The 25,098-nt window shown below is 41.3% G+C and overlaps 1 protein-coding gene across 2 annotated transcripts in view; it reads right to left on the bottom strand.

The window, feature by feature from the left end:
- Positions 1 to 25,098, bottom strand: part of CDON (cell adhesion associated, oncogene regulated) — a 91,497-nt gene that overhangs the window by 21,781 nt on the left and 44,618 nt on the right. Inside the window, exons 4-15 of one of the 2 annotated variants that reach the window (XM_039496599.1) lie at positions 24,065 to 24,211; positions 23,632 to 23,775; positions 22,313 to 22,600; positions 20,729 to 20,998; positions 19,536 to 19,889; positions 17,380 to 17,672; positions 15,415 to 15,589; positions 13,719 to 13,847; positions 11,596 to 11,802; positions 10,528 to 10,709; positions 8,088 to 8,193; positions 710 to 832 (exon numbers count right to left, since the gene is read on the bottom strand). In XM_039496599.1, the coding sequence (XP_039352533.1) occupies positions 710 to 832; positions 8,088 to 8,193; positions 10,528 to 10,709; positions 11,596 to 11,802; positions 13,719 to 13,847; positions 15,415 to 15,589; positions 17,380 to 17,672; positions 19,536 to 19,889; positions 20,729 to 20,998; positions 22,313 to 22,600; positions 23,632 to 23,775; positions 24,065 to 24,211 (2,418 nt within the window). The remainder of the gene's footprint in view (positions 1 to 709; positions 833 to 8,087; positions 8,194 to 10,527; positions 10,710 to 11,595; positions 11,803 to 13,718; positions 13,848 to 15,414; positions 15,590 to 17,379; positions 17,673 to 19,535; positions 19,890 to 20,728; positions 20,999 to 22,312; positions 22,601 to 23,631; positions 23,776 to 24,064; positions 24,212 to 25,098) is intronic. The other variant, XM_039496601.1, reaches the window with a different exon arrangement.

The raw sequence follows: 25,098 nt of genomic DNA, 5'->3' as shown, positions 1-25,098 counted from the left end.
GAGAACAGTATTCCTATCTTCTTGCCAGAGGCAGGTAGAACTGATGTGAGTGACAGCCAACTTACTCATGAATTAAGAATTTGAACAAGTCCCAAAGAGACAGTGTAGGCAGAAGTATATTATCTCCAGTAACCAACTAAGCCACAGCAAGATGGTGTCTGCCTAAGGAAAGACCACCAACATCGGATGAACTGGGACTGTCAATAGATCCGATAGGTCTAAACATCTTTGCAAACCGTCTTTCCTGGAGACAAACGCATCGGTCTCTATACAGTCAGAAAACCTCAGCAACAGTAAATAAAAACAATCCTCCATCAACTTTTTAAAATAAATGAGAGGGTCAGCGATTAGAGGATCAAGGGGTAATTTTCTCATCAGGGTTTACATTTGACATTACCTCACAGGGTATGTCCAGACTACCTGCCGTATCGGCGGGTAGCGATCGATCGATATATCACATCTCATCTAGATGCAATATATCGATCCCCGTACTCGCTCCTGTTGACTCCAGAACTCTACCAGAGTGAGCGGCGGTAGCAGAGTCAACACAGGGAGGCGATCCCGCGCCGTGAGGACCCGAGGTAAATCGAGCTAAGATACTTTGACTTCAGCTATGCTATTCACGTAGCTGAAGTTGCGTATCTTAGATCAATCCCCCCTCCCCTCAGTGTAGACCAGCCCTCGGATAAACAAAAGTGCCCCCACTCACCTTTCGTCTCGCACATCATTACGTTGCTGTACTCACTTTCTCCTCCCTCATTATAGCACTGCATTTTAATATCGTAAGATGTTTCTGGCTGCAGGTGGCTTATCAAGTGCCACTGCTTTGTTCCTAGAAAGAAAAATGAAATAAGATTTGTTTTCTTGTTTGATATGAGACAGGTGAGAGAGTGTGGGGGAGAGAACATGTCTAAGTCATGGAAGAAAATATAGGGTCATGCCCTTTTCATTGGGCAAAAGTATGATGCTGGGTTGTCACAGCTTTGCTTGCTGAGCACAGAAAGCGGTATCTTTAAAATATTACATCTTGTACTTTTAAACAGAGCTGATGGAAACTCTTCAGGCAATGTTTTTCTGTCAGAAATATCAGAATTCTTTGGTTCTGTTCTGAATGAAATCAATTTAAAAATCATGGAATTTCCTATGAAACGGAAATTCTGGTTGACACACACAATTCTAATTTAAAAGAAACTAATCTTGATTTCTTACATTTGGAATGACACTTTCCATCCTGAAAGATTCTTAAGCACTTTACAAGCTACCATACATATACACGCAGGAATCTCTTCATCCATCATTCACATGCACGCCTCTAGGGCGGAATGTGCCAGCTGATTAACAACATACAATGTTCATGGCCAGTAGCGAGGCAGACTACTGTATCAAACTGAAACAGGAGAAGTTTAGGGAGACAGAATTTAATTATTCTCACATTAGAATTTGGCCAGAGTGCTGTGATATACCTTGACTCTTTCATGAGTACGGGGAGATCTTCAGTGACTATAAATGCGAGATCTCAGTTAAAATTCAAGTCACCCAATATTTTCACAGGAAGGATTCAGCTAAAGTCGATGTTCTGACCTCTCCTATCTCAGTTAATAGAAGCCACAAATAATTTAACTTATACTTTGTGAAACATACTAAGGAACACTCTGAGATAACAGGCCTGTCTTTCTCACTCTCCCAGTCTCTTGTGGCATGGACTCCAATCCAAGCAAGCTTTTCGAATAGAATGATTTTGTTAACTCTGGCTGCTAGCCAATCTTTCATTTAGACACCCTCCTGAAGTCCAGAGCACTTCAGTATAAATCACACTCAGTTTTTACTTTCACAGACTTGTGACAAATTTTAATAAACAGGGACCCTTTTTTTGAGAGTTTAATTAACTGTTTGAGCACTTCTAATCCCTCTTGGAAAATACCACCTTGAACTGTTTCCACTGTTTCTAAGAAACTGTCATACCACCTACTGATTTAAGTATTAATTAAAAAAATAAAGCCCACTTGGCTGGAAGGGCTGTGCCATCAAGATTCCATTCTAACGCAACAGAATTAAAGCTGCAGTACAATTCCCACTGCAGTGTCACTAAAAATACCCTAAAAGGGAGGGTGTTTTTCACTCTATGACATGAAGAAGGCTCTTTTAAACTGCTTTCTTTCAGTGCTCCAAGTGGTGAACTCCTATGAAACACAGATCTCAGTTCACACACACTAAAATGAATAGATGCCCCAAATAACAACTTGTATTTAAATATTGGTTGATGCTGGAATTGGCTTATTCCTAAAGCACATTTTTCCAAGGCTTTTCACTTCTGTCTCCTCTCTTCCTCCACCCCCAAACATTCCTTTCAGTAATTACTATACCAGGTTTTAGGTTTCTGCTTCAAACCATTAGAGGAACTGGAATCAGTACAGGCGCTTTAACTGTGCTCTCCCTGCACCATTAGGAAGGGAAAACATTTAAACAACTGACATCAGACTACATTTAGGGTTAAAATTCAATCTCCAAGATCGAGGCAACAGGGAAAAATTCAGCCCATCTAAGCAGGAAAGGGCAGGTTTAATTTTGCTTTTGCTGAAAGGTACAAATACCGGAGAACCATATGATGCAAACACACAAACATTTTTATAAAATAGCTTGCGGCAACTTTTACAGAGGAAAAACCTTCTGTAAGCCTTTGACTCTGTCTCAGAAGACAAGACTTAGCAGGAAATGTTAATGAAAGCTTAAGGCAACTCATTAACTAACACAACCATCACAACAGCTTTTCCACCAGTAAAAGAGTCTTTGCAAGATAAAATCTTCTGTCAAAACACTGATTCAAGAGCAACAGAGGGAAGACTGTGAAGGCCAACGGTAGCCATGTGTAAGGGTTAACCAAAAGGCCTGGCACTTAAGTTAAGGATCACATGCTTCTTTATACTTTTTAATGTAAAAAAGAATCGAGTTACATTTGAATTGAAAATAGCTTTCACTATGTTACAGAAACATGGTAAAAAAAAAACTTTAATGTTTCAAGTTGCTACCATGTGAATTTCAATTGCAGGCTCTGGGACAGCTGAGCTGAGCAGACTGCCACAAAGATTTCAGTTTGCATAAACCTGAAAATCAGGAATAAGCAAATTTCACAGCACAGTGGAGGCACATTTAAACAATTGCCCTGTGCGCAACATTCATATACACACAAGTTCTGTGTCACAGAAGGCTAAAAATATGTTTACAGAAAAAGATACTGACTGCATAAGCTTTGAAGCGACCCTCTGAGCACCAACAGTAGATATTTAAGGGTAAGTCTAGACTACCCGCTGTATTGGCGGGTAGCGATCGATTTCTCCGAGATCGATAAATCGCGTCTCATCTAGACGCGATATATCGATCCCCGAAAGCGCTCCTGTCGACTCTGGAACTCCACCAGCGCAAACGGCGGTAGCGGAGTCAACACGGGGAGCCATGGCCATCAATCCTGCGCCATGAGGATGAGAGGTAAATCGATCTAAGATACTTCGACTTCAGCTATGCTATTCACGTAGCTGAAGTTGCGTATCTTAGCTCGATTCCCCCCCACCCCCACCCCAGTGTAGACCAGCCCTAACAGTCCTACAATCTGAAAAAGCTTATGTCACACCTTCGAGTATTGTGCAGGCTACAGCCAAAGGAGGAAGAATTTGAAAAATAAGGGCCTGGTCCTGCCTCAACTGAAGTCAATGGCAAAAAACCCATTAGCTTCAATGGGGCAGAACGAGGCTGCTACATTTATTTAGGCCAGATGATTAAGAGGGTGTTAAAAAATGTAAAATGTGACTACTTCTTCCATGAAAATGATGATCTAAAGTTCCCAGCAAAATAACCCACTGGCTTACAGTATCTGTTATCAATGTGTTCGAACAGCAAAGCGTGAATTACGCTAAACTGTCAAATTAGCTAACATTTACTGAATGTTGCAGTATCTTGGACTCAGAGAAGCTCCCTTATAAGACAGAGTAAAAAATTATGCACCTACTAACAAGTAACTGGAGAGGGCTTTCCAATTTGCAACAGCAAATGGATGTTACTTACTGTAACTGGAGGTTCTTCGAGATGCATGGTCACTATCTGTATTGCACACATGGGTATGCACCAGAGTCCAGAATTTCTTTGAAGCAGTGTCCGTTGACCCAAACATGCACAGTAACTCTCCTCGTGCTCCTAACCAAGCTGGTAAAAGGCAGTGTGAGTTAACACCTCTCCAGTTCCTCCTCTTATTGCAATCCAACTGGATCCAAAGCAGAGGGGATGAAGGCAAGTAGTGGAATACAGATAGGGACCACACATCTCAAAGAGCCTCCAGTTACAGTAAGTAACCTCCATTTCTTCTTCGAGTGATAGCCCCAACATGTATTCCACACACGGGTGACTGTCAGACAATGTTGACTGGAGGAAGGTGCAAGGAAACTGGTAGGAGAGATGTTTGTAGTACTGCTGTTCCTGCGGTTGCATCTGCCAATTGCTGCTTGAGTTAGAGCATAGTGTGATGTGAAAGTACGGCTGGAACTCCAAGCTGCCACTCCACAGATGCGCTGCAGCGGACTGCCCGATAAGGATGCTGTGCAGGCAGGTTGTGCTGTATGGAGCGAGCTGGGATAGGCCCAGGAGAGGGAAGCTTTGCTATTTTGTAGCATTCTAAGATGCATCCCAAAACCTGTGAGGATATGACTTGTCCCCGTGATCTTTCTGCCAAGGCAACAGAGAGTCTCAGATTTTCTAACAGGTTCGGTTTTCAGCATGTGGAATGCCAGGGTGTACCTGATGTCAAGGGAGTGAAGTCTCTTCTCCTTGGAAGAAGCGTGGGGTTTTGGGCAGGAAACAGATAAGTATTGCTTGACTGATGTGCAGCTCAGAGACAACCTTGGGAAGAATTTGGAATGTAACCAAAGGGAAACCTCCTTGTGCAATACTGTATAAGGAGGGGCCTGCCATCATGGCTCCCAGCTTACTGACCCTTCTTGTCAAAGTAATGGCTACTAAGATGGCTTCGTGGACAGATAAGTCATGGCACATGTCACCAGAGGTTTGAAGAGTGGACCTGTGAGTATTGAAAAGATAGGGTTACGGTACCATTGAGGCGTAGGTTTAATGTCTGGTGAGAAGGTCCTGATCAAGACCTTCAAAAATTCAACTGTGGTCAAGTGTGTGAAGACAGACCATCCTTGCACCAGGAGGAGGAAGGCATTAACTGCTGGTAGGTGTACTCGCAGTGAACTGAGGGCTTTAAGAAGAGAAGACAGTCTAGGATAACTGGAATGCCTACAGTATCAAGTGGATGCTGGTGGTGATGTGTCCAGGCCAAAAATCGCTGCCATTTAGCCAGGTAGCAGAATCCTAGTAGAATCCTTCCTGCTTTGGGTCAGGATTTCCTGAACAGGGAAGTCTTGGATAGTATGTTGGCCCTCCCTTGGGAAGCCCGAAGAATGGAGCCACGAAACCTTTCACATGACCAGTCTTGTAGCCAAAGATCTGGATGCTATACCTGCAGCATTTACCGCAGCCTGGGAAGCCACCTTTGCTACCAACCTCCCCTTACCCAGAGAAGACTGGGACTGGGTTTGGTGTTCCATGCGGACTTTATCTTTAAATTCTATGAGCCTGGTCCGGGTGTTAAAATCATATTTTGCTAACAAAGCTTGGTAATTATCTCAACAAAATTGGAGGCCTGCAGAGGAGAAAACCTTCCTACCCAGGAGGTCCAATGTCTTTGACCCTTTATCTGACGGAATAGATTTTTTGTTAGTGTGGCTGAGCTCTCTCTCTCTGTAGCCACCTGTACCACCAATGAATTAGGAGCAGGTATAGGAAAACATGAAATCAGCCCCCTTTGGTCAGCAAAAAACATCTTTTGGCTCTTTTTAGCGTAGGGGCACAAATTGCTGGTGTGTGCCAGACTGCTCTGGCCAGTTCTAATATGGCCTCATTGATTGGAAGGGCCACCCTGGTTGGTTCCTGTGGTTGCAAAAATGTCGAGGAGCCGATGTTAAGGGTCCCTGGACCTCATCTAGCAGGATTTGGAGATCATTAGTGATCCTTTGCCACAACTCCTGATGTTGCTGATGGTCATCCGGCGGAGAGGGCAACGAAGGGGTGATGGCCTCTTCCAGGGAAAATGAGGAGGCCCTCATTGGAACCGGTTCTGGTTCTTCCTTCTCATACACTGAGGGCAGCAGCTGATGGGAGGAGGAGAAGTGGAATGACTCCTGAGAGGTGTCCAGGGCGCCTGCCATAGCGGTCCCAAGGGCCCCAAATGCATAGGCCCCTATGGGAATCAATATCAAGGGTCCCTGGGGGGTGGGGGTGGGTCATAACTGGAGGGATAATAATGCATCAGGGCTCCTGTAACCTCAGAGATACCGGTGCAGCTATATCCTCTGATTCCAAGGATGGTTCTGTTGGTAGCAGTGGTACTATCAGTACCGAAGTGCTCCTGCCTGATGGATGGAGATGGGACCTCTCTTGAGACAATGGTAACAGCTCCTCCTCTGGAGTAAGGATATCTGTCAGGTGGGCAGGGCCCGAAAGGAGTGGAGATTGTGAGCAGGGGAGAAGATATCCTCTAGTGTTAAAAAAAAGTCTCCGTACAGCCCAGAGTCCGAGAAGTTCCAGTGCTGACACCTGAAGGACCCATTACATCTGATGCAGCCAGGTGGCCTTTGGATAGACAAGGTGGTAGCAACGATGAATCTGGACTTGCATTCATTGATGGGACTGGCAAGTGACTATCTTTCCACCCCCAATATCGCTGTCACTGCCAGATTGCTCTTTTTCTGCACCTTACTCTCCAACTTGCGGGTTGAGCTGGTTCCGTGGGTTCCATATGCAACACCTTACCCTACCTGGACCAGTTTGGGGAGGAAACACATTTTTTCTGGACAGTCTGCTGCAGGGATCCGTTCTTATGCCCATGCAAGTGTCTCTTACTCACATGGGGAGCCTTGTGTGATGAGTCCTTGGGCTTCGATGTTAAGGGCTCTGCTCCAAGGGTCATGTTTGGAGGGGCTTTGCTGGTTGGTGGAGGCTGATGTATAGCGGGGGCTCCCGGGCCCAGTTTGGAGTGGGGCCTCATAACCTCTTCCATCAAGAACATTCAGTCAGAGCTCATGGGTCTCTAGTTCCGAGTAGGAAGGATTTACAGATACTGCACTTTGCAGAAACGTGCATCACCCAGACAGTGCAGGCACCAGTGATACTCGTCGCTGATGGAGAAGGAGCGAGGGCAGGAGACGCAGTTCTTGAATCCATGGACCCTGGACCTAGTCCCGTAACCAGGGAGGGGTGGCGGGGGAGTATTCTATTCTATACTAAACTAAACTATACACTAACTAGAGTTTCTAGGCTGAGAGATAAACTATTTATAAATGTATAAATTTTTACAGGTTCTGCAACAGTAAAGGAGGATGCGATTCTGACTCAGGCTATGCAGTGGTAAGAAGGAACTGGAGAGGAACTGACCTGCTTTGCCTCTTATACCCTCGGTCAGGAGCACAAGAGTTACTGTGCATGTGTGGGTCAACGGACGCTGCTTGGAAGAAATTCCAGACTTGGGTGCATGGTGTGCATATGTACCCACATGTGGAATACACATCGGAACCATCACTTGAAGAAGAACTACGGGTTTATCTATCTTAGAAAACTCACACCAGTGAAACTAAATCTAAAAGCCATTTAATTACACCAGTGGAAACCCCTAATTGTTAGATGTAGGTAAACTGGTTTAAATCTCATTTATGCCAGTTTTATTTTAGTAAATTAGTGGATTAGGCTAAACTGGTTTAAGCGCATCTTCATTTAGGTCTTGCAATGATGCAACTGGAACAATTTAAAAGTGGAATTTAAAATCTATTAAGTTTGAACTATGGATGGAAGAAAAATTCATGTGGGGCAGAATTTGGTGCTAAAAAGTTAAGATCTCTACTGCTAGTGAATATATTATTTAGACTGAATTTGTTTGGGTAAAGTAGTTCAGATTTTATGTAAACTCAGCCATTATGGTTACATGACTGTCTTCCCCAACAAATATCTGGCATACTGCCTCTGATAATGCATACGCCACATCATACCTTCTACAATATCTCTCTTGTAATCACTATCATTGTCACTGTCAGTTGGCCGGTAATAGATATAAAATCCTTGGATGGGGGTATTGTTGTTGCTTGAAGTAATATACTGGAAAAGAGAATAAAATAGTACATTAAAGGATAAATCTATTTAAAATTAAAATCTGATTATGTTTCAACAACATCATGACAGAAATAAATGTACTTCATTCAGGAAGAGACCAGAAATATTTTCAAGAAAGAGAGATCTTAAGTTAGATAGAAGTAGTAGAAGAAACCACTGTAGTTCAGATGATGTAACAGTTTCCATTCTAACCCCCTGTCAGTCACCAGTTGCTGTCTGAAACTTCCATTTTGGCTGAGAATTTCTGCACAAAGGTCAATTTCTTAGTGTCTTTGACCTAGCAGTTCACAAGGAGAATGAAAAATACACATCCTTCCCACTGAAGAAAAAAATCTTGCAATCTTTTTCTGAACAGCTGAAACAACTGTGGTTTGAAAGTTGAAAACAGGCCTCAGTGTAAGTTAGCGCCTTTCAGTGCTTAAGACGACAGTGCCTCCTGCTCGCTACTGAACAGCTGATCCTCGGCAGGTGGGAGGTGCTGGGGGGCAGGAGCTGATCGGCAGAGACCGCCGGAGGGCAGGAGGCACTGGGGGAGGGGTAGGTGATCAGTGGGGCCCACCAGTGGGTGCTGAGCACCCTTTATTTTTTTTCCTGTGGGTGCTCCAGCCCCAGAACACCCATGGAGTCGGCATCTATGCTTAAGAAGATTGTATTTGATTTGACAGAGCAATAAGCCTTTCAAAAAAATCAAACTGAGTGTGCACAGATTTCTTTTTATCAGGTTTCATGGTGTGAACTGAAGGATCTACTTTGCATGTACATGGAGCTAAATTAACTGCACTGTGAAAAATCTAGTCAAACATACTGCGGTGAATGCAGACATGTGACTGGGGAAAGCCCTGCTGAAGGGCTGAGGATGGACTCCTGCAGTTCTTAAGAGCCCAGAAGGGGTCCACAGAAGGGAACTCAGGACACCTTCCTATATCCCTTTTTTAAAATGGGACTTACTCTCATTTGAAGATTTTATTTTAAGTCAAAGATATACTGGACCATTATGACCAAAAAAAAAAAAAGAAAAGAAAAGCAATTACAAGAACTATATAATTTCAGACATAGTATGTAGTCATGCAGCTGAAGACTGCTGTGAGGCACAGGGAGCAGAGTTAAGGTTGTCCATGCAACTTTAACTTGGGTTAAATTGACTGGCTTAGGCTACACTTAAAACTGGTATCAGCATAGCTATGTCAATCAGAGGTGTGAAAAAAACCCCACGTCCAACCAGCATGGCTGTGGTGACAAAATCCCCAGTGCAGATGCAGCTATGGCAACAAAAAGAATGCTTCTGTCAACATAGCTAATGTTATTCCTATACCAGAAGAAAAAAACTCCTTCTGTCGTGTAGGTCGCATCTACACTAGGAGGCTATGCCAGCTTGGCTATGCTGACGTGCGTATGCTGGCGCTGACCCTGTAGTGCAGACACAGTCGGTATTTCCTAACCTTTGAGTTCAAACTTAACATTCTGCTAATAGAGAATTCTGTAAAAACACTCTTATGTAGTCCTCAGACATTTTAGACTCAAGGTTCTTCAGTTTATTACTGATGATTATTTTCCTCTTTCAAGGTTGAATTGTTCAGGCAAACTGTAGAACTGGGAATTCTGTGGCGTTTAGAAAATTACCCTCATGGTTGCAAACATCAGTGTACAAAAGCAGAAAAAACTCAGACGAACAGAACGTTGGGTTTTGAGACTAATATGCAGCATGCATCGCTTTCTCACTGGTTAATTTAGTGTACTAGAAAGCAGAAAACTAATGGTATGGTGGATTTCATTAAGGACTTCAAAATATTTGTTTATGAAAGACGAAGTTACAGAGGAAAGGAGGGGAATGTTTCTGCAATATGGAATGTTTATTGGATACACTTCCTCTTCAGATGTAGCCTACTGAAAATTCTCAGAGAATATGATTTTGAGGCTTGGTTAAGACGTTTTAGAGTGTGCATAATACAATGGTGGATTCTTTTCAAGGACTCAAACTAAAACAGGATCTATTATCAAATAACACTTCTGAGCTGCTGGAGGAGTCAAAGCTGCTGTTAATCAACATCCACTACAAGACAGTATCAGAAGTACAGCAACAACTCAGGTTTCTAGATTTTAAATCTTACAATATAGGAAAAAATGAGTAGATTGATATGGTTCATGGGATGGAGCCAACCATGAATCTCTTAAGAATACCACTCAGTACTGAGGAAAACAACTACATTGCTAGCTTGAGTGTGTTGTTCTTGATCCTTCACTTTTAAAAGATTTCTAACGGCCAAATCAGTAAGAATTAGTCTATAGAAGGAGAAAAGAACAGAAATAAAGTGTACTCACAGTCCATTTTAACATGATCTGAGTGTCGCTGACTGCCTCGGTGTAGGCAATGTGAGGCCCTGTGATTGGGCGGTTGGAAAAACGGTTGGTAAAGCCAGCAACTTGATATGGCCGAGATGGCGAGCTTCGCGGACTATCCCCGTAATTGTTAATGGCAATCACACGGAATTTGTATGTCGCTCCTTTCAAAGGCAAAAGATAAAATTAGGAGGCAAGATAAAAATACCCAAGCACTAGAAAAAGGGCTCAAATGATTTAAAATAAATCTGAGATAAGCCCCTGTCATTAGTTCCAAATTGATTTCTTGGGATTCAAAAAGAAAATTACTCGCCATCAATGATGTCTCTCTAGTGGTTTTAGATGCTCAACTGGGACAGAATCTGCTCTCATGCAGTGGTGAAAAGCTAGTCAGATAATTGGGCTGGAAAGAAATTTTCACCCATGAGAAAGGCAAGGAAATGCTATTTTCCCCCTCCTAAAGCAGGGATGTCCAATTAAGATTATGGGAGTATATCCCACAAGACTAATTGACATCCAGAAATGCACGCATGGACAACGGTCCTTCTTTGTCTATTTCTGAAGTGCCCCTGAACTTCTGTCTCATCAAAATAGTTGGCTGATGTTAGTATATTTGTTCTCTCGTTTCCCAGCCCAATAATACTAACCAATGAAAAACAAATGGAATGGCTGCAGAGAAGCACATGGCAATCATAACCTAGATTTAGTATTTACCAGAAATGACAATTAAGCAGGGAGAGGTTGAAAGAAAATGTACACAAACAACTAACAAACACCAATAAAAATTGAACGGGGGGTGGGAGGACTGTTTCCTTCTTAGAGAGCTAAAAGCCAACTTCAATTAAAGAAACAAAATTCCTAACCTGAGACAAACTACAGATAAAATCTGTGTTTTTAATTGTGTTTAGTATCCTTAATGAGTCTGTTGTTATTTTAGCTGCTGAAGTGCATGACCAGAAATAAGAAATACTTCTCATGAGAAAATGGTCATCTACAAGAAAAAGGATTTGGAACTAAAAATCCTAAAGGCAGTGAAAGGAGTTTTAATACCTGGCTCTAAGTTGCGAACTTCCACTGACAGTTTAGAAGGAGAGATGCTATCGGCTGCAATTAGCCAATCACTGTTACGGCTCATGCGCTTGTACTCGACTTTAAAGGCAGTGATGGGGGAGCCACCATTTGCACGTGGGATCCATGTGACATAGACAGAGGTCTCTGAAGCTGTTGAGATAGCAGGGCGATCTGGAGCTTCTGGAACTGAAATGGAAAATCAAGGAAGATGTACATAGGAGTTAGATGAGAAACATGGAACTCTATTCTCTACAGAGCACGTTTATGATTAGTTTAATCAATTAAGTTAGACCAAATGTTTCAAACATGGAGATTTTTAAACCCTCCTCCCACAGGCCCTCCAGTATATAAAATGAGAGGTACTTTTATAAGTTTTCCTTTTATCCTTCAGAGTTGGGAAGAGCCCTAGTACTAAAAAGCCTTAAACTGTGTATGAAAACTTAGTTACGGATGTGAACACTGCCATTTCTAACATCAGTGATTACGCTGCATCAGACCAATGCAACTAAACTGTGGGTGCGCAAAAAAGTGTTCTTAAATAACCAGAAAATAGGGGAGCTATATTCTTTACTCAACAGAATTGAAAGACATGCTAATACACTAAACCCTACCTCTTCCTTGGTACTACAACAAAAGGAGCATATACAACAGCAGCAGGTTGGTTTGGTGAGAATAAAAAATTTGAACTGAAATTCCCAGAACCATGAAAAAACAAAACAAAAAAACACTTGATCCATAAATACTACTAAGCACTGAATTACTTAAGCATAATTTAGAACAAACAAGAGCAAACCAAGCATGTAACAAAGGATATCAATACTTACTGAACTCACTTGAAGTTACAGACAGCAGTGGGAACAGAGAAAATGGAAAGAGGTGGTGTTAGCAATCTGGTTATAAGATGTCTCAGTCAGAATAGTTAAGTCTTCACTGCACTGGTTTATACACATTGTTAAACCACAAGTGCCACAGAGGGAGGAAGGTATTTAATAAGGAACAGAAAGGCAATAGGTTATCTGGCACTAACTGGATTTTAAATTCTTAAACTCGTTTTCAGTCTATTTGGGTAACATTTTCAAAAGTGCTGAAGGGAGTTAGGAGGCTAAATCTCATTTACAAAATTGACATATGCATTTAGGAGCCTTAGTGACTTTTGAAAATTGGACGTGGGTGCCTTTGAAAATTTTACCTTTTGTGCTCATGTTATTTACCCTCGCTTTGACAATGATCTCTGCAAACAAGCCTTAGTGTACTGCAGGAAGACTGACACATATTTAGCAGTAAGATATTTAAAGGGACATTTTCAACTTAAAAATCACACCTGTTTGAAAATGAATGACTTATTCTTACAATATCCAGTTTGTGTATCACTGATAAACTACAGAAAAGACACTGACTTTGTGCATCTGATAGCACTTTGTGTATTGTCACCTTCAGTTTCCTCTGTATAATTTGTTTCTCCTGTTCTTGCTGGCCTTTCACAAAAAGTCAGAGAGGAGAGAAGACCACAAACATAAGAAAAAAGTCCCTGTAAATTATCAAAATTGGCAGCGAGATTAGAGGTCAAGCAGGGCAAACTACTCAACTCATTTTTAGAAATTGACTAAATTTCAAGGGACGCGTCCCTTTAAATATCAAATTCACTGGATGGGAAATCCATTTGAGGACATCTCAGTGTATAAATTACACTCTTATGTAAGACAGGCACTGCATTTTGAGGATTCATAAATAATTATTGCAAGTCACAACAAATGACTGGATGAATCAAGGTAGCTACTTAATACACTGCTTCACTGACTGGGATGAACCTTTTAGTTAACACTCTTAAAAGCATGAACAATCTGATCCTTTCCCCTAAAAATGCATGCAAGCATAGAAAATCTGGTAGTTTGAAGTCACTTATATCTGAGCCTTGCTAACGGATCATTCACAAGAGGAAGACCTGCAACAGACAGACCGACCTAAGGAATAAACAGGGAATAAAAATGGACACACAACACAGAAGTACAAACAATTATAAGCACTTGAGAAATTAGCTTCAATGCATCTCGTTTTATATTGTAACATCTAACATGTGAATTGGAGACGGTCCATTCACCTACCTCCACTGTGTCGAGACAGGTCTGGAAGGACCACTCCAAAGTTATTTGTCCCTTCCTGAATGACAGGATGTTTAGGAACGCCAAGTGGGGGAGATGGGGCCTGAGTGTTTTTTGAGGAGGATGTTCTTTCTAAAACAAGTTTGAGATATGACAAATAACTCAGCGACTGCAGAAGACGTTGCCGGAAAAAAGATCTGTTCACTGCATCCTTACACTATGCCCCCTCCCATTGCTTTTACACAAGACAGCAACTTGAACTGTGGTGCAGCTGGCACTAAACCTAGCTCCAATTCCCAGTCAGGCTAGCTGCGCACTAGGGAGTTCCTCAGGGGCTGAAGGAGAAGAGAATTCTCCATGTCAATCTGCAGAATCACTGCACAAGTCTCAGGCTGGAGTAACCTCCATAATAACTGCACATCTATAAAGCATGATATGCACTAGCCCCACCCTAGATTTCTGCTGAGAGTTCAACACCTGTTACATTGGCTTCCCGCAAATCATGCCCCTCAGCACACTGGAACCACCAACATTGGTAAAGGAGTCATGTTGAAAGTACTCTAGCAACAACGTGGCAATAGGCCTAATGAAGCCCCAAAACTGGCAATTAAAAACTAATACTAGTGTTCATAGCATATGGCTGCCTGCTCCTGGAAATAAACCACTAGAATGTCTAATAATTTTTAATACAGCCAGTTCTTGTATTATATATGACCAATTGTTTAATTCTTTGCATTAGTAACATATTAAGCAGAGTGGATAATACATGGTCATTCAAACATTTAATGGTCAGTTTAAACCTGAATTCAAAACCCACTGAGGTTGGAAATGAGAACTGGGTTAGTGTTCTCAATACAGAGTGCACTACAAAAACTAGCACACCAATGTGCACTGGAAGTTTCTGCACAGGAAAGGCCAAGGCTTTTTTACACAGGGGTTTAGCAGGTCAGGACTGAAGCAGCTTTATTCATTTGGGTGAGGACACTCAGAATGGAAGGACCAGTCAGGATTCGACTTCTCTAAGCGTTATGTGGAAAAGGCTGACCAGGGCCTGGCTGCCTTCTGACTTCAGCGAGGCTACTTTCAGTAAGGGCTTGTACACACTACCACTTATGTCGGTATAAGTTATGTTGCTCAGGGGTGTGAATAAGCCACCCCCAGAGCAACATAAATTACACTGACCTAAACACCCGTGTGGACAGCGTTATGTCGCCAGGAGAGCGTCTCTTGCCAACATAGCTACTGCCGCTCACAGAGGTGGCTTTATTTAGAGCTCCTTCCCAGCGGCACAGAGTGTCTTCACCAGATGCGCTACAGCGACGCAACTACACTGGCACAGCGGCACCGCTGTAGCGCTTCTAGTGTAGATTAGTCCTAAGAGTCCATATATAGCGCAGTTGCCTTTGTAGTTTGTTTCATGAATTGAGATGCAAATAATCACCACAAACAGCATGACAATTGAGAGTCTGCTGTCTTTTACTAACAAGAATCCTCTCAGCATGCCGCTATGGTACTACACCATCAGAATTTGCCTTACAGCTAGACTCCATTTACCAACCGCCGTAGTTGTGATAGGCGCTTCCTTTGATATTATATTAAAACACTGTTTCCACAAATAGTGTTATAGACAAGCCACATCCAGCTTAAATTACAGGAATGTTTTGGCGATAACTTGGCAAATAGGAAACACTGCACCTACCTTTGCTGGTGCGAAATGTAAGCATGGCAGGCTGGCCCTCACCAGCAGCACTCCTCGCGACCATCAGAACTTCATAGAGGCTGGAGGGCTCCAGTTCTGAGAGAAGCAGCTCATTCTCACTTCCAGGAACACGAACTGTATGCCAGCTTCCCATGACACTGACACCATCCTCCAGCTGTACAAGAGGGAATCACAAGATGCTAAGAGCAAGACAAACCATGACTTCAAATTTAGATGTGGGAAAATATCAATACTTCTCCAGCTGAGCTGGTTTTCGGGACATTTTATTATATAAAAATGCCAAAAATGTCTATTTATGTTCAATGGGCTTTACTTAGTTGTCAGTGACAGCCCTGGAAATCCAAGTCTTTTACCCACACAGCAGGTAAAGCACAAGCGGCAGCTCTGCGAGCTTCTAAACCATGTTCCTGCAACAAATCTAAACCCTGACCTACAGGATCCCCCATATCAAGGTTTGAGAGAATTCAGTCTCCACATCAATTTGGCCCATTGCCACTCAGCTGAGACAGCTAACAATGCTAATTAGTACATATTGCAATAGATATTTACTGCGAGTGTCTGTGCCTGAGGAAACAGAATGAGGACAAATGATTTCAAGCAGAATACCTAGCAGCCATTAGATGGTGGTGTGCCTCTCTGGATTAAAGCAGAGCCCAAGATGAGAAAGGTGACAGTCAACTACCCTATCCTATCCCAGCCTTCCATTAATTTAAGCATCTTTCCATGTTTATTGGTTATGAGTAACACAAAAGAGGGGAGGGGGGTGTTTTATCTGCTTGGTTACCTCCAGAGGCTGGAAAACATCAGCAGAAAGATTGGAGATTTGTTTTTATTAGTGTACATACTCCTCCTCCCCCCCCTTTTTTTTTCTTTTCTGTTTTACAGTGAATTCACCAGTTCCATTAGGCAAAGGAAAGATTTTTCTTAATGTTTGACCTTCTGAGAAAAGCATTACCCCAAATCCCCCAAAAAAAGGCAGAGATTCTATCAAAAATAAACTGCTAAACAGCATAAGACTTTAATAAAAACATGGAAGGGAGCTCTAAATGCTACGGATTACTAAAGTTTATACGGACGGCCTTGATTCAAATTCTTTCTTCAAAAGAGACATTTCTTTCTAATGCTTTATAAAAAGAAATCTCGGAAGAGGAGGAGATCCATTAAATAATTTTTATGATAGAAGAGACAGATGCTTTTAAAACCACGATCACCTGTCTACTAAAAATACATAAATAAAAGCATTTAATATAGAAAATATAATTGCTAGTGATGGACAAATTTGAAAGGGTCACATAAGCACCAAAAGTTTTGAATACTTATCAGAACCAACTATCTTTGGTTCATAAATTAAATCGGCTCTGTCATGAGATTTCCTGGATTTGGCTGGTCAAAAATATCTTGCGGTATTTCTGCTTCAGAACAAGGATTTACACTTATAAAACTATGAACTGAGTAACTTAGCCCTTCAGAAAAAAATGTCTGATTTAAGATTTAGTCCTATGTGATGCTTGGTTCTAATTCTAATCAAAGAAGTTCACTGCTTGCCAAAGTTCTATTCAAACTACACAGTGCAAGTGAGATCAGAACCAGACATACTGACTTGAAATGCATTTTTTTAAATTACTAACGTTGTATGAATAATGCTCAACCAGAGTCCAAGTCCACACATACAATAATGGTACTACAATGAAAATAAAAACTCGAGTTCTGTTGAACAAGGCCCAGTTAAACCCAGAAAAAGCAGCACCTAATTTCAAATCATCCCTAAACAGACTGCCTGTGTCTCCACAGCAAAACTGTGGTTCAGCTGTATTTTATTTTCAATCTGGACTGATACCATAGCTCTTGTTAACAACCCATGTTGCTGCAACAATGATAGTTCTAGGCTTCTCAAAGAACTTATCTGCTTGGGAGTTATGCCTATCTCCTGCAAAGAAGCGGTACCTTGCGATATTTCACGAAGTAAGCATTGATGGGCAAGCCGCCATCCTTTCCAGAGCGCCACACCAGGTTGTACATGTCTGGCTTGAGTGTCTGTGGAGGGCTGAGGATGATTGGGGCTTCGGGAGGCAAAGCCCCATTGGGTGTCTTTTCTGTAGCAACTGCATCAAGATGCAACTTTGTCGGAGACAAATTTGAGAACCCCACTTCTGTATCATAATCTCCATCACCTTCATCACTTTGGGCAACCTCCATAGGAGTGACTTCTTCAGCTTTTGTACTAGATTCAAAAGGAACTGCAGAAGAAAAATTCTGGTTATATCTACAAGACAAAGCCTATTTGCTCCATGCACTGGAAAAAAAATAATGAACTACTGCCCTTAACTCCTAGATTCTACTGCATCTTCTATGCAGTAACAGAGCAGGGCAACATTTCATTGAACATAAGCATTCTAAAGGTGTACTACCTGGCAGATCGGCAGCAGTGGATGTATTATAGTTGATGTACCAGGTACATTAGGTAGCAGCAATGTACTTACATGGAAGAGTAAATAACTACACTTCTACCAGCATAAACAGAGTAATTTGAAGCGACTCAAAGGCATTAAACCAGATCTGTACAATTACAGTTTACTGTACAGTATGTACAAAATTACATTAAGGGCATTTTCTTAGCTCACTTTGTGACGTTTTAGTTGAGAGTAATTTCTACTAACACTGAACGTTACAGAGCTGAAACCCAGCCAACTCATTCGAAAATATATTGTTAAGAATAAGATAAGCTTCAAGTCAGATCTAAAATGCTATTTGTGATATTAATGTATTTCTGAAAGCCCTCTACGTGCCTTCTCCTGCCATCCCGCAGCTTTAACTGAAATGAGGTCAGTAGTACTGGAAAGCATAACAGACAAAAATACTCTTAGGGAATCCTGGAATTGATACACAGCTTGTCAACATTCCAGGCAGCAATGGGCTGGCAGGTTGGACATCTGAGGTTAGCATCAAGACAAGCATCAAAACTTTAAATATTGAAGTGAGAACACTGAGGGAAATGACACAGCTCCTGAGGTTGCACACTGAAATGCTAGACTGCCAGATGTTCTTAGTTCTGCCCATTCTTTCATAGATCTGTGTAGGTTTCTGTTATGTGTTGGGGGTCCAGAAAGCGGAGGGGAATAAGGGGAACTTAGTTTACAAAATAAACAGAAATTCCTCGGTAATGTAAAGCGTAAGCTGTGTTGGCCTGGCCACCTCAGCTTCCGTCAAACCTCCATTAAAATACCAACAACAAGTGTGGCTGCTATTTTTGGCCACTTCTTGGAAGCTGAAAGGGAAGGGAAAGGTTTTTTTTTTTTTTTTTTTTAAACTGAAGCCCATGTTCTCAGCAAGCATTGGTTTATTTAGGAATGCTGCAGAGTTTGGGGATTATAACAAAAAGAAAGATTTCTTTTTATATTGTGCCTTCAGTTTAAAAACAAATCTCTTTCTAGTAGCAACCTCTAAGAATAATGAACACTCAGTATTTCCTTTGCAAGATCAAGCCTTTTATATGATCTATTTTTAGATTTCTCATCTACCCACAGTTAAGGTCATGGTGGTGGTGGTAGGGTGTGTGCGCGCGCGCGCTACTGAGAACAGCTGAAGATTTACTTGACTCTTCAAACACTGTTTTTGCTGTGCACCAATTTCTTAGTGACTTTGGAAGCACTCCTGAACCATAGTCTTTATGGCTGAATGCTGGGCTGCAACTACACAACACTTTAGCAGGTGATTCTAAATATACTTTTTTTTTAAAAAAAAAGCCTGTAGAGATTGTAAAGTGAATTTAGTGCTTGCCCAAAAGTCCCTTATTGGATCAGACTGGAGAACTAAATCCTCTAATTCCAAAATGGGGCTTCCCCACATGGCCAGCTCCCTTCCCAAAGACGTGCCACAATACTGAGACACACTGGTACAAGCCTTAGGTGAGATGGGTGAAAACTATGAACCTGGCCAACTCATTTCACTACGTCATGAAATAGCCACTTAATTTCCAATTCAGATTTTGATAAACTGACCCGTTTGACACTAAAAAGATGTTTCACCACATAAGGCACATGCCAGATTATTGAAAAGGCTAAACATCAACAAGGCTCATGGCAACACTGATGTTAGCTTACCAACGGTAAGAAATGCTTCGGACAGCGCTGAGCCGTGTTTATTTGTTGCTTCACAAGAGTATTTCCCAGCATGCTCTGGAGTAACTGCCTGAATGTACAGGGAGCTTGATCCAGCTCGAGACATGGTGAAGTAGACAGGTTCTAAAATCGTGCTGCCTCTTCTTGTTTGTGGAGATTTTCGTGGTTTTGAATGTAGGACCTGAGAGGGGTGGCTGGTAATAAGTCCATGGCTGTTGTACCAACGGATTACAGGAATAGGTAGTCCAGTGGCATTGCATGACAATGTAACATCACCACCATCTACCACATTGGCACTAGCTGGTGAAGAAACTATAACCGGCTTGGAACCTTTGCCTGTTTAAAAAAAACAAAACAAAAACAAAACAAAAAAAACACAATTCATACATAAAATTAATTCACTCTACTATGGAATCTATTGTCTAATGCACAGATGAGCTGTTAATATGGTACAAAAATGAACACATTCAAATATTTGTCATTTATACAGTTCTTTAGTTTTCTGGTTGCTAGTAATTCCCCAATTCACTGCCTTACTGAAGAAGGGACTGAAAACCGTTAACAGTATTGAAACTCTTGTTTGGAGAAGGCAGATGCAATATTAACCTTCAATCTGCACTTGGGGTGTACAAGAACAAAAATCTCAAACCTTAAGTCTGGAATTTGTCAGACAAATTCCAATAGAATCTGAAACCATTCACCTCAGATGATTTAGGACAATGGAGTCAATGATCAGTCTCAAAATAGGTTTTGTTACACTTGGATTTAACCCTGAAATTTAGGTTTAAAAGTCTGAGAATCAATACAACTGAGTCACCAAATACCTCCAGCTCTCCAAATATTCCTCCTGTCAAAACGTGGCTAAAATTTCATAAAAGCCAATACTGTCTAGAAGAGAAACATGTAAAACTATCTCTGAGGCAAGGTTTTTTGGGTTTTTTTTGGCCTTCTTTTAAATTCTGGATCTTGGAAGAAAGAAGCTGGGTTATAGCTCCCACTCCTCCATGAAATACTTCAACAAGTGATGGATAAATCGTATAATTTGCTGATTACTGTGGTCAGAAATGGACGCAGTCAATACATAAACCAAATCTTTTGGCAAGAAAACTAAATATGTAACAGAAAAAGCAAAGGTTTTAGTTTAAGTTCTTGGATAGTTAAAAGTGTTCCTATACCTGTCTGGATTTGAAGTCTCCCAGTGGATTGCATAAAACCAATCCCATTGTTTGCCACACACTGGTACAACCCAGAATCCTCCTTGGTGATGCCACTGATTTTCAACCTGTTTCCTGTGACCAGATGTCGGGGAGAGAGATGGATGGGAGCTGCATTATGGAACCAGGTAAGATTAGGAGCAGGGTTTCCATGAATGTCACATGAGAAATGTATAGTTGCACCCACAGCCACTGTTTGATCCTGCAGTCCTTTAGAAATGGAGGCAGATTCTATAAAACAAACAGAATATGAAACGCTGCAGGCTGCTCTTTCAGGAATCACGCAGAAACTAATTACTAGACCACACATTTATCAACCATATGAAATCACGCAAACTTATCACACATATGGAGACCAATCTTAGTCATGTCTTAAGCTCAGTGAAACATGAATACTTGCTTCTAAGGCATTTGCTCAACACTCCTTATTTTACTGGTTTCTTCCTTCAGTGCAGAAAAGTCACGCTTACACTACAAAAGTAAAGGATTCCTTTAATGGAAAACTTTTTTTTTTTTGTTTTGACAAAACTATTTTCTGGCTCAGTACAAACTTTATGAAACAAACTTTTTTTTTAAAAACCATTCAGACTGTTTGGCCAGAATATGCACATATCTAAGCCCTAACATATTTACCCCGATCAATCACTGCGTGGTTTTGAAAATCCCACACAGAACTAGCATGAAGAAACAGAAACGTTCATATTTTTTATTTACAAATTAATGGCTATGACAAACATCCAGAAGACTTGCAGCCAGAGGTACACTGTTCATTAACCACACACAAGCAAGCCCAGACTGTAGCCTTTTGCTAGAATTCTATTTCACTCTCAAGAGGTATAGAAAAGCGTGCTAATCTCCAGGAGATGAGCGCTAGGATCATCCTTAGCTACTTCCTATTTTAGGTAATAAGAAGAACGTTGGGGGGTGAGAAAGATGAAAGGGTGATTCCTTCAATATGATTTAAGGATGCTGCAAGACTGATTCTATCTTAAGTTATGCAGTGCCCAGAAAGAATTGCTACAAAAGAAAAAGTGGAATGCGATGAAATACAGAGGCACAGCAGTAGCCAGCTACATATTGATGGGAGGGTGAGGGAGGACATTTTAGTATGCTCACCCCTTCCAGCTAACTTTTTGTTTAGTTACTACCATGAACGAGGAAAGGAGATGCATCCTACCGCGGCACGCGATTCATCCAGTACTAGGGTGTGCATGGCATTTTTGCAGACAAACAAGATTACTAGTTTTGTCGCGAGGAGTTTACAATCCAAAATAGATTAACACAATAAAGGAGGACAAAGGATTTGGCGAGAGGATAATGAGTCATAAGGGATACAGGCAGGGAGAGATCGTGATGTAATTATTAAGTGCATCTCTTAATTCTTTGATGATGTAAAATTAATTTTAAAATACATCAGCCCTGGTTTAGGTTGAAAGAGCATGAGGGAACCTAGGGTCAAGAGCTACTATACAACAAAAACAGAAATGGTCTTCAACATAAAACTTGCAAATAAAAAACAATTCAGTTCCTTCCTCTATTTCTTACCAAGTATAGTTACTGTGTAATTGATATATTTCACTACTCCAGACTCATTTGCCACCACACAGGAGTAGTTTCCAGCATCCAATGTATCAAGTCTGTCAGTCACAAGATGCGAGTGCAGTAGTCTCCACCTGCTTCCAGTCAGCGCATCCTGACCATCCTTAAACCAGTGGACATGAGATGCAGGCAACCCACTAACAACGCACTCTAGAGTTAGGGGACTGTGCTGAGGTACTGCCAAAGCCTGAGAAACGGTGGGGTGAAGAATGCGAAAGCCTTCTGCAGAAGTGCCTGGAAGTAGAGTAAAGGGTTGCACAAAAGATAAAACTCCTTAACGATCCAATTTTTAAATTGGATTATTAAATACTGTTTCCTCTAGTGGCTCCCTCTCCTTTCTATCAAAGCCCTGAGGTTCTGTGTTTTACCAAATTTACTCACTCACATTGCGGACAAATTTTCCTTATGGCTGAGTACAGCGTGATGGGGCTCTCTTGCACTGGCACCCCCTCAAAATCAATTGGAGTGGTGGTTATTGGACATGGGGCATTCCCCTTCCAGCAGCTAAGTGCAGAGTCTTTTTGGCATTTGAGCCTACATCTAAATAAAATATAATATAATATCTGGAGATATACCTCTCTCATAGAACTGGAAGGGACCCTGAAAGGTCATTGAGTCCAGCCCCCTGCCTTCACTAGCAGGACCAATTTTTTGCCCCAGATCCCTAAGTGGCCTCCTCAAGGATTGAACTCACAACCCTGGGTTTAGCAGGCCAATGCTCAAACCACTGAGCTATCCCTCCCCCCTCGTTCTCATCACTCCCGTTTATGCTAATAAGAGAACGAACCATAAGTAGCAATAAATTACTCCTTTTGCAAAAAGGACAGAAAGGGAGCATTTTACCACAGATCATGTACTTGATAACTCATGTTAGAAGGGAGCATGAAATTGATAATATAGGTGACTATTTCTATACAATGGAGTTATCATATACCGTACTGATGAAATACATTAAACACATGCAGACAGGAAAGACTTTGCAGACCCAGAGATTTTTAGACTACTAAATATTCATGCTAGGAATCTTTTTAGGTTGATTTTTTCCTAAAGTCACAAAATCGTAGTCAGTTACATCAGATGAAAAATATGCTGCAGACGTTTGCTAGCTAGATTACATATAGTAGAGGATCAGAGTTTCACCCATCAGAATAGCAAGACATTAAGATCTAGCAGAGTTTATTAAAAATACTAATTTAAGGTGGATCAAATTTAGTTTGAAGCTTTTATCCTTTAAAGCCACCCTCGTAGATATACTAAATACTCACGGCTGATTATGAGCTTATGTCCAGTGGGTTCTAATTTGAGATCATGAGTGACTGGGTTGTATGCTGCACATTTATAGGAGCCTTTATCCTCCAAAGAGACATTCAAAATCTGCAGATTTCCAGATGGAAGAATTAGGTAGTTATCTGAGGAAGGGAAAAAGGCTCGTTTAAAATGAGTTTCAAAGAAACCGTTTAAAAAATTTCTTTAGTCAATTTCTTTAGCACCCTGTTTTATTAAATACATTGCTGTGAACTAATAACTCTGCCGACAAAAATTCATTCCTGTAATGGATGTCTTTACTAAGATAGATGTATCTAAAATGAATTGCATAATGAGTTTTCAACTTTTTAGGATATCACTCAGTTCTGATTCCAACCAGTATTTTTGCGGCAGGTTCTTTATATTAGTTATTAGTGTCACTAAATCTCTCACCTGTTGATTGTTCCAGCCATTTTCCCCGTACTCGAAAGCGAACTTGTGCTTTAGGGTGACTTTCTGGTACCTTACAGCCAATGAAGGCAGCACGTCCTTCTTCTGCTGTAACTATGTGTTTCACTGAAGTATCAAAATCATCAAGATCTGGAAGATAGTTTACAAAGGCAAGTGGGATTGTAGATTTCGGAGGAGGTGGGGTTAAAGAGTAATTACTGATTACAAATACAGCAGGTTTTGAGCCAAATGAATATTGTTTTTGACAGCTTCTCTGAACTCCTCTGTAAAGAAGTGTGACATTTCACGTAGGGCTGTCAAGCGATTAAAAAAATTAATCACGATTAATCACACTGTAAAAGAATAACAGAATACCATTTATTTAAATGTTTTTGGATGTTTTCTACATTTTCAAATATATTGATTTCAATTACCACACAGAATACATGTATAATGCTCACTCTATATTATTTTTATTGCAAATATTTGCACAGTAAAAAACAAAAGAAAGAGTAAAAAGAACAGGAGTACTTGTGGCACCTTAGAGACTAACAAATGTATTTGAGCATAAGCTTTCGTGGGCTACAGCCCACTTCATCCGATGCATGCAGTGCAAAATACAGTAGGAAGATTTTATTTATACATATATATACACACACACACACACACAGAACATGAAACAATGTGTGTTACCATACACACTATAAGGAGAGTGATCAGTTAAGGTGAGCTATTATCAGCAGGAGAGAAAAAGAACTGTTTGTAGTGGTAACGAGAATGGCCCATTTCCAGCAACCGACAAGGAGATGTAAGGAACTGTAGGGGAGGTGGGGGGATAAGCATGGGGAAATAGTGGATGGGCCATTACACAAAGGCTTTGGGTTTGGCCCCCTCACCCAGGGTGACAGAACTCGGGCGGGCTCAGTCTTCGGTCCCCCTCCCCGGTGTCATGTAGTTATTTTTGTTGTCAGAAGGGAGTTACAGTGCAATGAAGTTTGAGAACCGCTGATGTAGCACACTCTCTTTATCCTGAAAGT

The sequence above is a fragment of the Mauremys reevesii genome, linkage group 12, assembly GCF_016161935.1.
Source record: "Mauremys reevesii isolate NIE-2019 linkage group 12, ASM1616193v1, whole genome shotgun sequence".
Taxonomy (NCBI): domain Eukaryota; kingdom Metazoa; phylum Chordata; order Testudines; family Geoemydidae; genus Mauremys; species Mauremys reevesii.
The sequence above is the reverse complement of the archived record's forward strand: the minus strand, read 5'-3'. Positions and strand labels throughout refer to the sequence as shown.